Raw genomic sequence first — 16,617 nt, forward strand, 5'->3', positions numbered from 1 at the left:
TTACCAGCTTTTAAAATTCCTTAAATTCTCTATTTTCTACACTTACAGCTACCATAATGATGGAGTAGCTAGAGAAGGGAGGCATGGGAATCAGGCTGCATCATGAGGGATGCATGAAATGGTGTGTGGACAGAAGCAGATGCTGCTTAGCCTGCCAGTTTTGCCACCTTCACCCTGGTGATGAATGAAGTGACAGATATGGTGGCCTCCCTCATTCTATATGCTTAGGCAGGGATTGAAAGTCAATTTGTTTAAATACAGTTTTTACACAGAAAACTAGAGTATCAAATTGAAATAGTGCTCAAATGATACGAAATACAAATTACTTCTAGTCCAGAAATGAGATGGATTTTTTCCCTGTAAAATAAAAGATAAGAAGGCAAAATAATATTCTAGGTACAGACAATAATAAGTTCCTCTGGAAAAAAACAACTACAGGAAAAGCGACTCAGTCATACCTAACCTTTTCTATTTCTCTGAAAGTGCAAAAGAATTATCAAGTTAAATTGCCAGTATTTGATTACAAAGAAATAATATCCAGAGGCTGGATGTGAAAATGTGATCTGAAAGAAAGATGAACAAAAATGCAGGGTGTTTTTGGTTAACACAATGATTCTGTTAGTCACTAATAGTTTTGTGAATCCAGTGAGTCAGCATGCTATTTGGCTCATTACAGTGTAAACTTTCTGAATACTAAGTTGTGGACCTGGAGTATAAATAGGCTTCTAAGATATTTTCCATACTAGAGACAGTGACTCAGATATAATAAGAATCTAGCTCATCACTTCTCATCTTCTGGTACAATTTGTTGGCATGAAATAAACCTTGTAACTATTTTATGTATGACCTTCCAAACTAAGTAGCCTGAGGATGGAGGCTTTGAATTGCACCCTGGAAGCTTGTTCTTCAGGAAACAAAGTACTGTATTTTATTTTTAAAAAAGATTTATTTATTTATTTGAGAGAGAGGGCAGGGAGGTTAGAGAGAGAGAGAGAATCTCAAGTAGATTCCCTGCGGGGCTCCACCTGAGATCATGACCTGCACCAAAACCAAGAGTCAGATGCTTAACTGACTGAGCCACCCAGGTGCCCCCAAAGTACTGTATTTTGGAGCTAAAAACATTTATAAGAAAAGTCCCACCTATAATTTCTTGAAATTTAATGACAAGATTGTCAGTAGCAGTGGTGTTTGTTTAAATTTTGATGGGTGATGGCAATTTCTTAATGGTTATTTGAGTCTGAAGCATTTAGCCCTGGTAAATTTAGTCTTAGAATACTCTGACTTCCTGAAATAGTATTTCTTACTTGTGTGAAGAAATGGTTCATTAATGACATATATATCCATAAATGAGATTATAATTGTTCTTAAGTAAAGGTAAATTACTTTAAAATACTTCTGTTTTGTAACATTGAATTGTTTTGAAATAAGAGATCTAGTTAGGAAGTTACCAAATCATTCTGTCATTAGGGCTAATATCTTGGAATTTTTTGTATAGTCATTAAAAAAACCCTTTATTTCACCTATAAGAACAGACAAGTAAATGGTTTTAATTGCCTATTTTATAGAAAAAGGAATATGGTGATGTTACAATTTAATTTAATTCTGAAAGCAACAGAAGAGAAAAATCATTACCCTTGAATACATGCTATAATTTTCCTTTATAAAAAAGTTCCTGATATTTTGCTGCTATTATTTTGATACCAAAAAATGGACAGAAACTCTTGACAGTTTTCAGTGTTCCTTCAACTAATTATTTTCTACTCAGTTGGATTGTAAGAGGTTCAAGTAATTGGCCTTTTCTGTTCTGAAGGATTCTAAAGGATAATCAGATTTTTCCCCTATATATCAGTTCATACAATTTCTAATTATATTATTGATTAGTACTGTCATATATATATGTATATATATATATAAATACTTACATATATATATTTATATAAGTATATATAAGTAAGGTAAAAATCACAGAGATGTGACATTCAACATTCTAAATCTGTAGTCTGATAAATGTAAATAATGTAATACAGGTATAAACATCAATAAAGAGAACAAAATACTTACATGGAGGATACTTAAAGATAATTCATTTCAAACTTATATTTTTTTCCTTTGTCAGTATTATGGATTGGAAACATGTTCTTGTGGGAAAAAATACCTTGATCCCAGCACAGATAAGCCAGACCTATTGGACTGTAATGAGTACTTGCCCACAGTCCAACTAAAGTCAAATTCCATAAATGTGATCTTAAGATACATAGAGCTTACAGTAGTGAGATTTTAAAAATGTTTAATTCTTACATGTTATCTATGATCTAGCTTCCCTTGCTTACTAACAGATTGGCTTTTATTGTGTGGTCCTGCAGCCTTCAGAAACAAAGAAACATTATTATTATTATTATTACTATTATAACATCTATATGGAAGACAGTAGCAGCTGTAGAGTCTACAATTAAAACAAATCCCACTACAGGGTGCAATATGGACCACAGATGATAGGAAAAGTGTATCAGACAGCATGCAAATAAAATACATTAAACAGCACACACACACACTGTCAACTTAAAACAATGTCGGTAGCATACTATCTTCATACTACTTCCTGCCATTTAACTTGAGTTACAAAGACTGACAAGGTTGTCCGCAATCTGTACACTAATCTCAGCAAGAAGAAAGCAAATTCTCTCTAGACCTAGGAGAAACAGTGGCAACACAATGCAAACACATCTGCTTTGTCAAAGGTTAGCCTTCCTAAGAGAACTTCCTTTATGCTGCACTCAGGTCTTGCCTCTGTGCGCTTATAGCTCCAAGTGCATACCACATTCTAACAGATGTCTTTCTTGTTAATTTTTTCAAATTTTTATTGTGAAAAATTTGAAATATAAAGAAAACATGAAAGCTTAATACAACCAGATACATATATCTATCACCCAGATTCAATAGTTAATATTTTGCCATATTTGCATTATTTATTTATTTATGCTTATATCACCAAACCATTGAAAAGTAAGATTTCCGTATGAATCTAAGAACAACCAATATAACCACAACACAAACAACCCAATTAGCAACCTAAGGAAAGGACAATGATTTGTCAATATCTAATATTCATTCTATATTTAAATGTACTTAATTGTATTAAAAATGTCTTTTCTAGCTGTGACTTTTGTGTTTTTTAACCAATAGTTTAAGTGAAACTAAATGGTAGTGATATGGTGTGGGGCATCTATTTTAGACACAACTTAACAATGGCTTAAACAAAATTATTTCTCTTTCATTTAGTCTGGAGATGTGCTGATACTGAGTATTTAGTGTGGCTTTTCCATCCTGACATCCAACACACAGCTTCATCTCTGATTTGAAAGATGGAAGCTGCAACCTGTTATTATGGCACAGAAGAGACACAGGGAAGTACAACTCCAAGGGCATAATCCAGAGGTTGCATACATAATCCCTGTACACATTCCATTATGCAGAATGTAGACACATGGTCCTGTCTAGCTGCAGCAGAGGTTGGGTCAAACAGGCTTTATTCTTGGTGGCCATGTGTCTAGATTTCCCTGGACTTGTACATCTTGTATCTGAAGGAACAATGGTCTAGGGGTAGTAATTAACCATCTTTGCCAGAGATATTCCTGGAAATAACTAAGCTATGACAAAGTATATTAAAATTAATTCCCTATACATTCCAATATAATGATGGGCTTAGACTTATTTCAGGTAACACTATTTTTGTCCTATACTAAATAAGCTTTGTGTTATTAATACTTATTTTGAGTTCATCAATCTATTTTTTAGGATTTTCTTTCTCCTTCCTTGTCAAGGTATAAGCTGTCAGTGCTTATTATTGTAACTAATTGTGTTTATTTTCCTTTGTAAAATTTTCCTTTTTTGTTGTCATCAAGTTTCTAAAAAGAAGAATTTTATCTAACTATAACATATAACGTACTTTAAGTATAACATATGTGCAGAAAAATTCACAAGTCATAATTGCACAACATGATGAAAATAGTGAGAAAACAGTGATACATATAAACACTATTCAGATTAAGAAATGGAGTGTTATTAGTATTCTAGAAGCAGTTTTGTGCAGCCTCCACATACTACTCCCCTTCTCCTCCCAGAGATAACTATTCTGATCTTTAACACAATGGTTTAATTTTGTATGTTTTTGAATTTTATATAAATGGAATCATACAACATATATTCCTTTTTGTCTGGCATCTTTTGCTCAATATAATGCTTATGAGATTCACTGATGTTAATTCATGTGGCAGGTAGTTCATCCATCTTCATTGCTTATGGGTTTGTATTAATGTATCATAATTTATTTATCCATTATATTGCTAATGAATAATTGGATTGCTTCTTAGCTTTTGGCTATTACAAATGCAGTTGTTATAATCATTATTGTGTTTGTGTGTTTTTTTTTTTTGGTATACATATGTATATATTTGTTAGGCATATGTAATTCCTGGGAATGGAATTGCTAGATTATAAAGTAATCGGATATTTGTATGTATTTGTCCTTTTTTTTTTTTGCCTTATTGCACTCAGACTCCTAGTGTAAGTTGAATAGAAGTTGTCATAAAGAAAATTCTTGTCTTTATCTGGATCTCTAGGAGGAAACTTCCATAACTTCACCATTAAGTATGACAATTTATTTTAGGAGTGTTGTACATGACACTTGTCAGATTAAGAAAATTCTTCCTAGTCCTAAATTTCTAAGGTTCTCTCTTCATAGCTGGATTCTGAATTTTATCAAATGCTTTTTCTATATTTTTGAAATGGTTGTATAATTTTTCTCTTTATTCGGTTAAAATGATAAGTTTACTTGATTAATTTTCAAAACTCAAACCAACCTTGCATTCCTGAAATAAACCCACTTTGTGATATATTATCCCCAAATACCCCATATATCAAAGAAGATATCACATTGGAAATTAGAGTATATTTTGGACTGAATGGTAATGAAACTATGATATATATCAGATTATAAACATGACATTCTTATACTATTTTTTTAGTGTCTATCCTAGATTATAAAACATGCATCCTTGATTTACTAAAGACTAATATAAACTGTAACTTTTACAACTTACTGGACAAAATATGTAATTTAGAACACTTTAACTCCATTTACTCCCCTCCCAACTTATGTATTATTGCTATTGTTATGGGTTAAATTGTGTCCCCCAAAAAGACATGTTGAAATCCTAACCCCCTGAACCTGTGCATGTGACCTTATTTAGAAATAGGGTCCTTGCAAATGTAATTAAGTAAGATGAGGTCATACTAGATTAGTGTCCTTATAAGAAGAGGGAAATACAGACATAGACACATAGGAGAGAAGGCCATTAAAAAATGGAGGCAGGTTTGGATTGATGTATCCAGAAGCCAAGGAACACCAAGGTTTGCCAGCTAAGAGGGAAGTAAGGATAATTCTCTAGAGCTTTCAGACAGTATAGCTTTTACCAACACCTTGATTTCAGACTTCTGGTCTCTAGAATTGTGAGAGAATACATTTCTGTTGTTTTAAGTCACCAAGTTTGTGATACTTTGTTACAGTAGCCCTGGGAAACTAACACAGTTGTCATGTGTTTAAATTCTATATAAATTTTAATCTCTATGAGAAAATATTGGCATTGTTTGTATAGTGAATATTCATTTATGTTTATCCATGTTTGACTCTTTCCATTTTTCTTCATTTCTTCCTAAATCCCTGTACATCCCTTCTAGGATTGTTTTCTTTCTTCTTGGAGTACTTCTATCAGTATTTCCTTACTGTGGGTTTGCTGTCCTTGAATTCTCTTAGTTTTGTTTGCCTGAAAATGCCTTTGTTTTACCTTCACTTTCTGAAGTATATTTTTGCTAGGCATAGAATTCTAGGTTAGTAGTTCTTTTAGCATCTAGCACATTGAAGTTATCATCCATCATCTTCTGACTTCTGTTATTTGGTTTTGTGAAGTTTTACTATAATATAGATTGGTGTTGTTCTGTTTGGCTTTGTGTTACTTGGGATTTACTTTTCTTGATTCTGTGACTTGGTGTCTTTCATCAGTTTTTGACAATTTTTGTCATTATTTCTTTACATATTACTTGTGCCCAAATCTTTCTCTTCTTTTCCTTGTGGAACACAAATTATAACTTTATTAGACCTACTTATTCTTAATCTCTTTTTATAACCTGCTTAAAAACCTTCAGTATCTCCTTTTCCATCTGTCCTTCAGCAAACATGTATTAAACAACTATTATGGGTCATGCACTGAGTTTAGTGCAGGAGACAAAAAGGTGAGCAGTATAAAAGCTATTTCTATCCCTTCAGAGTTTATAGTCCAGGGATAAAGAAAATTTATAATAGAGTTCAGTAAGTGCTATGTATGATAGGGGAAGGCGTATCAGGAACATAAAACGCATTTGGTGGGGGCCAGAAGATGGACTCTTTGGAGGTAGGGACATATAAGTGGAAATGTTAAGAATGAATAAGATTTATACATGTGAAGAGATGGGTGACAGAATTTGTGAAGGCCTAGAGGTAGTTATGGCATGCTGGAGGAACTAAAAGAGCTTCAAGATGGTTGAGGCATAGAACACAAGATGAATGTTTGTTGAGATAGGTTGGGCCAGGCTACAAAATACATAAACAATTTCATGGGTTTGAGCTTCATCATGAGTACAATGGGAGAAAAAAATGAAAATATTTAAGCCAGGAAAGTGAAGAGGTTAAGATAAATAAACAAGATTTTGTGATTAATTGTAGGTGGGAGTTAAGAAAGGGAAAGGAGTAGAGAAAGATTCTCAGGTCCTAGGATTTCTGAATAGCATTTGCTAAGATATAGGGCAAAGGAGGAATGACAAATGTTGAGGGAGAGATGATAATGAGATAAATTTTGTAAATATTAGGAATGAGACACTCATGGGACATCTAAGAAATTATAGGCAATTGGTCTCATGAATCAGGAATTCAGATTAGAGGGTTAGGCTAAAGATATAGATTTTAGAATCTTTCCTACTCCATTTCATTTCTCATAGAGCTTTCAAAGTTCTCTTTCAAAAATAGATCTATCTATATGAGACAACTGCTTATAAACCATCAGTGTCTCCTCCTAGCTACCTGATACAGTCTAAACTCTTTCACATAATGGTGTGCAAAGACCTTTAAAATTTAGTACCCACCAAAATTCCCAGACTAACATCTCAACAGACTAACATCTGTTTCAGTTGGATACAATTTCTCACTGTTCTCTAGACACAAAGAGTTTATTTTTATCTCCATATGCTTTTAAAATATGCTGTTTCTTTTATTCAGAATGCTTTGTCCACTTTCTTTTCAACCTGAATAACTTCTATTCATCCTTCAATATCATAGTTCAAATACATCTCCTCTGAGTTGCCTTTTCAATTGCTCTCTTCTCACTTTATAAATGTTTCTAAAACAATGTTTTTCAAAGGGCAGATCCTGTCCCATTTATTGGTTATGAAATAAATTTAGAGGGTCATTACAGATACTTAAAATGAAATAGAACAGAGTAGGAAATAGACAGTTCAAAAAATTAAGTATTGTCTTTTGAAACTTTTGTTTCAGTTACATATGTACATCTGTATATGTATATTGAATAATCATATAAACCATATTTCTTACTGCGGTTTATGGTAAAAAATATTTGAAAGTCATTACCCTACTACTCTTGTTGCTTTACTAGTTGTCTTTCTCCCTAGAAAGAGGGTGCCTTATTTTTGTGTGTGTGTCTCTGGTGCTTAGCACTGTGATTCATTATAGCACTCAGTCATTTTTTAATAAATTGTTTATGGTAGAAAATGCTTTGCATAGTTGCCAATGTTCTCTTCCTCTTTCTTTTGTTCAGTGTTCCTTCAATTCTTCTGTTAAGGTAAAGAAATAGTAATAGAAATAGTTTAAGTTTGTTGATAACATATCTTTAATACATATTCATACTAAAAGGAATGATGTGTTCTAGGTCTGGAAGATATATTAATGGTTGTGGATAAATTTTCTGAGCTTCAACAGTTCAGAGTGGAAAAATTTCAGAATTTCAAGTTAGATTTGAGCTGAACAACAACACAAGACAAAATACCACCACCTCCCAAGTTCAGGGAGAGGGGGAAGAGACAAGGACCACAGAAGGAACTACAGGGGAATTCTGCTTTACAAATAATATTTACGTCTTTTAAAATAGAAAATCACTGATGCAAATATGACAACATATTAACATTTTCAGTTGGGGCATTAGGCAGAAGAGTGTCTTTTGCAACTTTCTGTATTTTATAGCTTTAAAAAAATTTCAAAGAGGGAAAATTTTCTAGTTCTATCACTAACTTTCTTTATCTGTGAAATGGAAATAATAATGGGACTTATAATGAGTATCTGTCATCAGGATTCTTTTAAGATAGGGAAGGGTATATTGACAGCCTTTTGATAAAAGTTGTGGTGATCTCTGAAGTTATGGGAGTAAGTATGCTTCTAACAGAGAAAATGAGAGCAATTATGGCAAGAAATTTGGTTGTTCATGGAATGAAGGGCCAGTGGATGCCCTCTCCCCCTTGGTAGGATAGCTGAAAGGACTCTTCAGGAGAATCTATTCACAATTTTTGGCTTTTTTTATAAGGGGCTTTGATGAAACCTTCTTTCATAATTCCATAATTATCAGGAATACTTTCTTTGTATGAGTAGTTTTTTGTGTGTGTTTTAGTTTGTTGTGAACATTCAGTGTGGAAAAATGAATTTCATATCTTATTTAATCCTTCTATAATGTGTAGGCACTAAGTTAACTGGAGCCTTTGTGCATTTTGTGATTTCTATCACATTGGATAAAATTCCCATATATTTTAGAAGTTCAGAACATTCCCCCCAAATTTATGCTAATTCCGATGGGAATAAATTGTCAGCAGATCAAATGATAAGTGGTAACTTTTGGCAAACATCCTGTTGTTGCTTTAGAAGCATTCTCATCAAGAGTAGAAACAAGCCAAAGATGGTCATGCTCATTGGAACTATTCCATAATATATCAGAGAACCTAGTCAATTTAATAACATAAGAAAATGGTAAAGGACTTCTGAGGAAGATGGCAGAGTAGGAGGATCCTAAGCTCACCTCGTCCCACAGATACAACTAAATAACACCTACATCAGTGCAAATAAGAAAACAATGTAAAGACTGGCAGAACAGACTCTCCACAGCTAAATGTAGAGAAGAGGCCACATCAAAGAGGGTAGGAAGGGTGGAGACATGGTTGGGAGCCAAGCAGACCCACAGGACTTTCCCAGGGAGGGAGGGATGCCACCAGCATAGAGAGGGGGAGAGGACCAGACCCCATACCAAGCACCTCAGGCACAGGGAACACACATGGAGAAGATGAATCCCTATAACATTTGGGTTTGAAAACCACAGGGGACTAATAATCAGTGGGGCTTAATACCTGGAACTTAAAAAATCAGTGGCTCAGCTCTGGGATAGCTGGGAGGGTGGAGTCCCTGCCCTTATAGAGACAGCACAACAAACAGCCCTCCTAAGTTATAGCATAGAAGCAGCAGTTTGAAAAATGCCTGGAATATACAAGAAGGAGATTTATTTACTAATCTCAGAGCATGTGCTGGAGAGGCAGGGATCTTTGGGATACTACTGCAAGAGCAAAAGAGCTAGTGGCTGTACCCCAGCCGAGATATATGGATGCCTGGGGGAACAAGTGCAGTGCCAACACTCTCCACCTAGCTTGCTAAAAGCATACCCCACTCCTGCATGGACCTGCCCATGCACCCAGCCTCTACAGGAATTCTCCAAAGTGGCTAACAGTCCCCTACCACAGCAGAGGCAACCTTGTTAACACTGCATGCCAGGGCCCTGTGAGCTTCTTTGGATCTACCCCCTTCAACCTGGTGAGCCTTGGCAGTTTTCTTGGGTGACAGCAGACCAGTATGACCCTTGCTGGCACCTCAGCCCACCCCCATGTTTTCCAGTGGACCTCCCTCCTCCAATATGCCCTTGGCTGGAGCCCATCCAAAGTGGTACAAACAGCCCCCAGCAGGGACCAGGACCACTGCAGAGTGACTCTTACCAGAGAGGGAAAGATAATGAAAGAAACCAGGCAGAATGAAGCCCCACAGTGGGCTAGGGCAACTATCAGGTCTGACTACAGGCCCTGACCACCAGCAAAACTTCTCAGGGGGCAACACAAAAGAAAGCCTGGTGCTACTGAAGTGCTGGAAAACAACTGGTCTGATTCAACTCAAGCCCAAGGTGGCCCAGACTGGCCCACTAACAACACAGGGACCAAACACTGCCCACAACAAGCATAGAGTCATTGCAGATAACTGGAATGAAGGCAAGTGTGACTCAGCTACAATAATAGGGCACACACAACAAACATAGGAGGCACTCCTGAAGTGCCAGGTTCTGGTGAACAGGGAACATTGCACTGCAGGGCACTACAGGATCTCTTCTTTATAAGGTCACTACTTTCAAGAGCAGGAGATATAGCTGACTTTCTTAACATATAGAAAGAGAGTTAGACAAAATGAGGAGACAAAGGAATATGTCCCAAATGAAAGAACAGGACAAAATCACAGCAAGAGAGCTAAATGAAATGGAGATAAGTAATATGCCTGCTAGAGAATTAAAGTAATGGTCATAAAGTTACTCACTGCACTGGAGAAAAGAGTAGAAAACATCAGTGAAACCCTTAACAAAGAGATGGAAAACATTAAAAAAGAACCAATCAGAGATGAAAAACTCAAAAACCAAAATTAAAAATACACTAGATGGAATAAAGGGTAGACTAGAGGAGGCAGAAGAATGGATCAGTGACCTGAAGGACAGAGTAATGGAAAACAATCAAGCTGAACAGGAGAAAAAAACTAATAATAAAAAATGAAAATAGACATAGAAAACTCAGTGACACCATGAAACATAACATTTGTATTATAGGGATCCAAGAAGAAGAAGAGAGAGAAATAGGGGCAGAAAATTTATTTGGAGAAATAATAGTTTAAACCTTCTCAAATCAGGGAGAAAACAGATCCAAAACCAGGAGGAACAGAGAGCCCACAACAAGATCAACCCAAAGAGGTCCACACTAATACACATAGTAATTAAAATGGCAAAAAGTAGTGAGAAAGAGAGAATATTAAAAGCACAAAAAGAAAAGAAAACAGTTACATACAAGGGAAACCCTATAAGGCTAACAGTGGATTTTTTAGCAGAAACTTTGCAGGCCGAAAGGGAGTGGCATGATATATTCAAAGTGCTTAAAGAAAAAAACCTGCAGCCCAAAATATTCTATCCAGTAAGGCTATCATTCAGAATATAAAAAGAGATTAAAAGTTTCTCAAACAAACAGAAGTTAAAGGAACACAAGAGCATTAAACCAGCCCTACAAGAAATGTTAAAGGGGACTCTGAGTGGAAAGAAAAGACCAAAAGTAGGAGTAAGAAAAGTAGAAAGCTCAAAAGCTGTAAAATAAAGTATAACTATAAAAATCAGATAAGGGATTAACAAAATAAAAGGATGGAAAATATAATACTATATACCTAAAATGTGGGAGGAGAAGGAGTAGAGAATGTGTTGAAAATTAAGCCACCATCAATTTAATGTAGACTGCTATATGCATAAGATAGTATATATAAACCTAGTAGTAACCACAAATCAAAAACCACTCATAGATATGGAAAAAATAAGGAGAAAGGAATCCAAGCATATCACTAAAGAAAGCCAGCAAAACGTGAGAGAAGAGAGCAAGAGAAGAAAGGAACAGAGAACTACAAAACAACCATAAAACAAATAACAAAATGGCAGTAAGTATACTTACCTATCACTAATTACTTTGAATGTAAATGGACTAAACGCTCCGGTCAAAAGACTATATAGGATGATGGAATGGATAAAAAAGCAAGACCCATTTATATGCTGCCTACAAGAGACTCATTTCAGACCTAAAGACACATTCGAATTAAAAGTGAAGGGACTGAAAAGCATTTATCATCTAAGTGCAGGTGAAAAGAAAGCTGGGGCAGCAATACATATCAGACAAAATAGCCTTTAAAACAAAGACCAAAACAAAAGACAAAGAAAGACACTATGTAATCATAAAGGGAACGATTCAACAAGAAGATACAACAAATGTAAATATTTATGCACCCAACATGAGAACAGTCAAATACATAAAGCAGCTAATAACAAACATAAAGGAAGTATTAGGGAAATACAAATCAAAACTACAATGTGACATCACCTCATGCCTGTCAGAATGGCTAAAATTAACAACATAGGAAACAACAGGTGTTAGCAAGGATGCAGATACAGGGGAAATCTCTTACACAGATGGTGGGAATACAAACTGGTACAGCCACTCTGGAAAACAGTACAGAGATTCCTCATAAAGTTAAAAATGAACTACCCTATGTTCCACAGTTGCACTACTAAGTTTGAAGGGATACATGCACCCTAATATTTATAGCAGCATTATCAACAATAGTCAAATTATGGAAAGAGCCCAAATGTCCATTGACTGATGAATGGATAAAGAAGATGTGGTATATATATGCAATGGAATATTACTCAGCCATAAAAAAGAATAAAATCTTACCATTTGCAAAGATGTGGATGGAGCTAGAGAGTATAATGCTAAGTGAAATAAGTGACTTCACTGATGTGGAATTCAAGAAACAAAACAGATGAACATAAGGAAAAAAAGAGAGGCAAACTGGAAAATGGACTCTTAACTATAGAGAACAAACTAATGGTTACTGGAGGGGAGGTGGCAGGGGAATGAGTTAAATGGGTGATGGGTACTAAGGAGGGCACTTGCTGTGATGAGCACTGGGTGTTGTAAATAAGTGATGAATCACTAAATTCTACATGAAACTAATATTACACTGTATGTTAAATAACTGGAATTTAAATACAAACTCAAAAAAAAAAAAACTTACACAATTGAACACCAAAGAAACAAATAATCCAATTGAAAAATGGACATAGGACCTGAATAGACATTTTTCCAAAGAAGACATACAGATGGGCACTAGACACATGAAAAGATGCTCAACATCACTCATTATCGGGGAAATGCAAATCAAAACCACAATGAAATATCACCTCACATCTGTCAGAATGGCTAAAATAAAAAAAACAAAAAATAACAAGTGTTGGTGAGGATGTGGAGAAAAAGGAACACTTGTGCACTGTTGGTGGGAATGCAAATTGGTGCAGCCACTGTGGAAAACAGTATGGAAGTTCCTCAAAAAATTGAAAATAAAATTACCATATGATCCAGTAATTTCACTATTGGATATTTACCCAAAGAAAATGAAAAAAACTAATTAAAAAAGATATGCACCCCTAGGTTTACTGCAGCATTATTTACAGTAGCCAAGATATGGAAGCAACCCAAGTATCCATCATAGATGAATAAATAAAGAAATAGTATGTGTGTATGTAAATATATATAATGGAATATTATTCAACCTTAAAAATGAATGACATCTGACCATTTGCAACAATATGGATGGATCTAGAGGACATAATGCTAAGTGAAATAAGTCTGTCAGAGAAAGATAAATACCATATGATTTCACTCATGTGTGGAATTTAAGAAATAAAACATGTGAACAAAGAATAAAAGAGACAAAAAGACGCTTTTTAAAAAAATTATTGTAATACCAGTATAGTTAACATACAGTGTGGTATTAGTTTCAGATGTATAATATAGTTATTCAGCAGTTCAATATATTACTCAGTGCTCATCAAGTTAAATGTAGTCTTAATCCCCTTCACCTATTTCACCCATTCCCCCATCCAACTTCCCTCTGGTAACCATCTGTTTGTTTTCTATAGTTAAGAGTCTGTTTTTTGGTTTGTCCTTTTTCCTTTTGTTCATTTGTTTTGTTCCTTTTTCTCCACATCCTTGCCAACACTTGTGTCTTAAGTTTTTTATTTTAGACATTCTGACAGGTGTGCGGTGATATCTCATTGTGTTTTTGATTTGCATTTCCCTGATGATGAGTGATGTTGAGCATCTTTTCATGTTGTCCATCTCTATGTCTTCTTTAGAGTAATATCTATTCATAAACAGACTCTTAAATTTAGAGAACCAGCTATTGGTTGCCAGGGAGGAGGTGGGTGGGGGGGATGGATGAAACAGGTGAATAATGAGTACACTTATCATATTGCGCACTGAGTAATGCACAGAAATTTAAATCATTATATTGTACACCTGAAACTAATATAACACTTCATGTTAGTTATAGTTGAATTAAAAAACTAAAAAAAGAAAATTTGAAGTCAAACTTCTTTGGGAAACAAGTTGTTTAGAATGGGTAAAATAGTGAAGACTATCATTAATTGGAGAAAAACATAATTCATGTACTTCTTGTGAGTCTCAAATCTAAGTTGTAATGTACTAAAGTGTGTATCTATGTGTACTATACATATAATTATATGTACAAATTATTGCTGAAAGAACTCTTTAAATTTCAGACCAAATCTCTTACTTGACAGATGAAGAAACTCAAGCACAAAGATATAGGTTATTTAATTTTATGAAATGGAATATATTCAGGACTTTACATAATTTTCATCATTTCACTTCTAAAAGTTACTATTTTGGGGGTGCTACCTCCAATTATGTGTTGGTTTACTAACACAGTGGTTTTCATACTGTGGTATAGAATTCTGTGATTCCAGAGAGGTGCCTCAAAGATGACAGGGAAGGAGTGATGAAGCAAGGAAAGATGGGATGGAAAAAGGGTGTAGTGGGCAGTGGGAATTGCTACCTTTTCTTCAACTTGGACAGGCTTGCTTTTATCCATTTTATATATTGCGTCTGCCCAAGATTTCATTTAAAAAAGCGTCCTTCTACTAAATAAAAGTTTGCAAATCATTATAGCTTGAACAGGATATAGCACCTGTATGAAACAGACTTTCTCCACAGCTTAGGATCTGGCATTGTGATTTCATTAGTTTCTTGTAAACATTCGGGGGCACCTGATGAAACTCTTTTCCCAGGAAACAGCATATAGGCACACATTTATGTACCAAATACAGCAGTTCAGGGACTTCCTGAAATCCATTCACAGATCCTGGGTTAATAACACAACTCTGAAAACTTTAGATGACTTAAGTAAGAAATTTCTTGTTGAAAAAGAATAAGAATTTGGGATTAAATTAGAATGTGTTTGGAAAATATGGATTTATCTTTAAACACAGCATAACTTTGTAGGGCCAGTTTTTCCTGCCTAATGAAAAACAAATGTACTTTTGACCAAACTTCAAGGATCCTATGTACTCTTGTTGGCCACACTATTCTTTTGACTCATTGATTCATTCAACAGATATTTATCAAGAACAGTAGAAGACACTGTGCTAAAACAAATGTAAGTGAATGATTTCAGATATTTGCTTTAGAAGCCATCTATACTTGAGGATATGAATAGTTTTTAGTCCTTAGTGAATTTTACCACTTAACCCCTTTCACCAGGTCTCCCTCCCTCCCCCACCCTCCCTCCTCCTTTCTTGCCCTCCCTCCCCACACCCCCACATCCCTTAACTCTCCACTGGAGTAAGTATCCCTTTGACTTACCTGGGCTGGATCAGGCCTGGATGACTGAGGCCTCGGCTGTCTATCTAAGCTGCTTCCAGTCATGCACGTATTGCAAGTTTCAATCAGAGTACTGTAGGGATGTGCAGGGACACTGGGACTGTGGCACCAAGGGCTGCTATTGGGCAAAGGGTTTGGTGGGGTTTCTTTTTCTCTGTTAAAAAAAATTAATCCAAAAGTGAACCCAAAAGGTATCTTATATAGTGGAATTAGCAATGAAGGTTCAATTAAAGTGAAAGCATGTTTTAAGACCAGAGAATATGGCTTTTTTAGACCTTTGGGCAGCACCTTTTTTTTTTTTTTTTTTGGCAGCACTTTTATAACATCAGAAGCATTTGCCTAGATAAGTGTGACATAAATTCTGTACTTTCAGCCACAAGCCAGCTCTTGATCCAAGATGAAATTTCTAGATGATGCACCTCTTCCTCCACCTAAGCACTGCTAAAGACATGGTGATAATTTCATCTCTTCACCTCTCCACAGCCTTGCCTCTAACAGCAGTGCCACTAAGAAGTGAAATGGCCAGAGGGGTCTTGATATTGCCTAGTAGAAGTCACCGCCTTTACTGTTCCATGACTATAACCCTGCTTACTCTGTGTTTTTCATAAAACACAAAAAGTATTATGGCTTTTATGGTCCTATTTGAAATAGGATTTTTTTATTTGATTTACCTATTCATCATGTATCTATTTGTCACCCAGTCATTCCTACTTGCTCAGTTACTAATTGTGGGAAGGACTCAATTAAAAAAAAAAAGCCAAGCAACTTTTACCTTTTGAGAAAAACTCTGACTTGTTCCATCTGATATTTTGAGATATCTTTATTACATTTATCTTGTTTTTCTTTAGTTGTAGTTATAGCTGCTGGCCAATTAAACACGTGTCTTCGAGACGTTGTACTTACTACTGAGCGTCTGTCAAATTCAATGTCAGTCTCTAATTTCTCCCACGCTTGCTTCCAGTGAATAGGAGTGTACCAGGCAACAGCCTAACAAAAATGATTCATTAATATGAA

The 16,617-nt window shown here is 35.3% G+C and overlaps 1 protein-coding gene across 12 annotated transcripts in view; it reads right to left on the reverse strand.

Annotated features, from left to right (window-relative positions):
- Positions 1-16,617, reverse strand: part of LMNTD1 (lamin tail domain containing 1) — a 512,641-nt gene that overhangs the window by 77,075 nt on the left and 418,949 nt on the right. For all 12 annotated transcript variants that reach the window (XM_078075784.1, XM_078075778.1, XM_078075783.1 and 9 more), the window contains 2 exons: positions 16,376-16,590; positions 15,586-15,757 (listed from right to left, as the gene is read on the reverse strand). In XM_078075784.1, coding sequence (XP_077931910.1) covers positions 15,586-15,757; positions 16,376-16,590 — 387 coding nt within the window. The remainder of the gene's footprint in view (positions 1-15,585; positions 15,758-16,375; positions 16,591-16,617) is intronic.

The sequence above is a fragment of the Halichoerus grypus genome, chromosome 6 (assembly GCF_964656455.1).
Source record: "Halichoerus grypus chromosome 6, mHalGry1.hap1.1, whole genome shotgun sequence".
Taxonomy (NCBI): Eukaryota; Metazoa; Chordata; class Mammalia; order Carnivora; family Phocidae; genus Halichoerus; species Halichoerus grypus.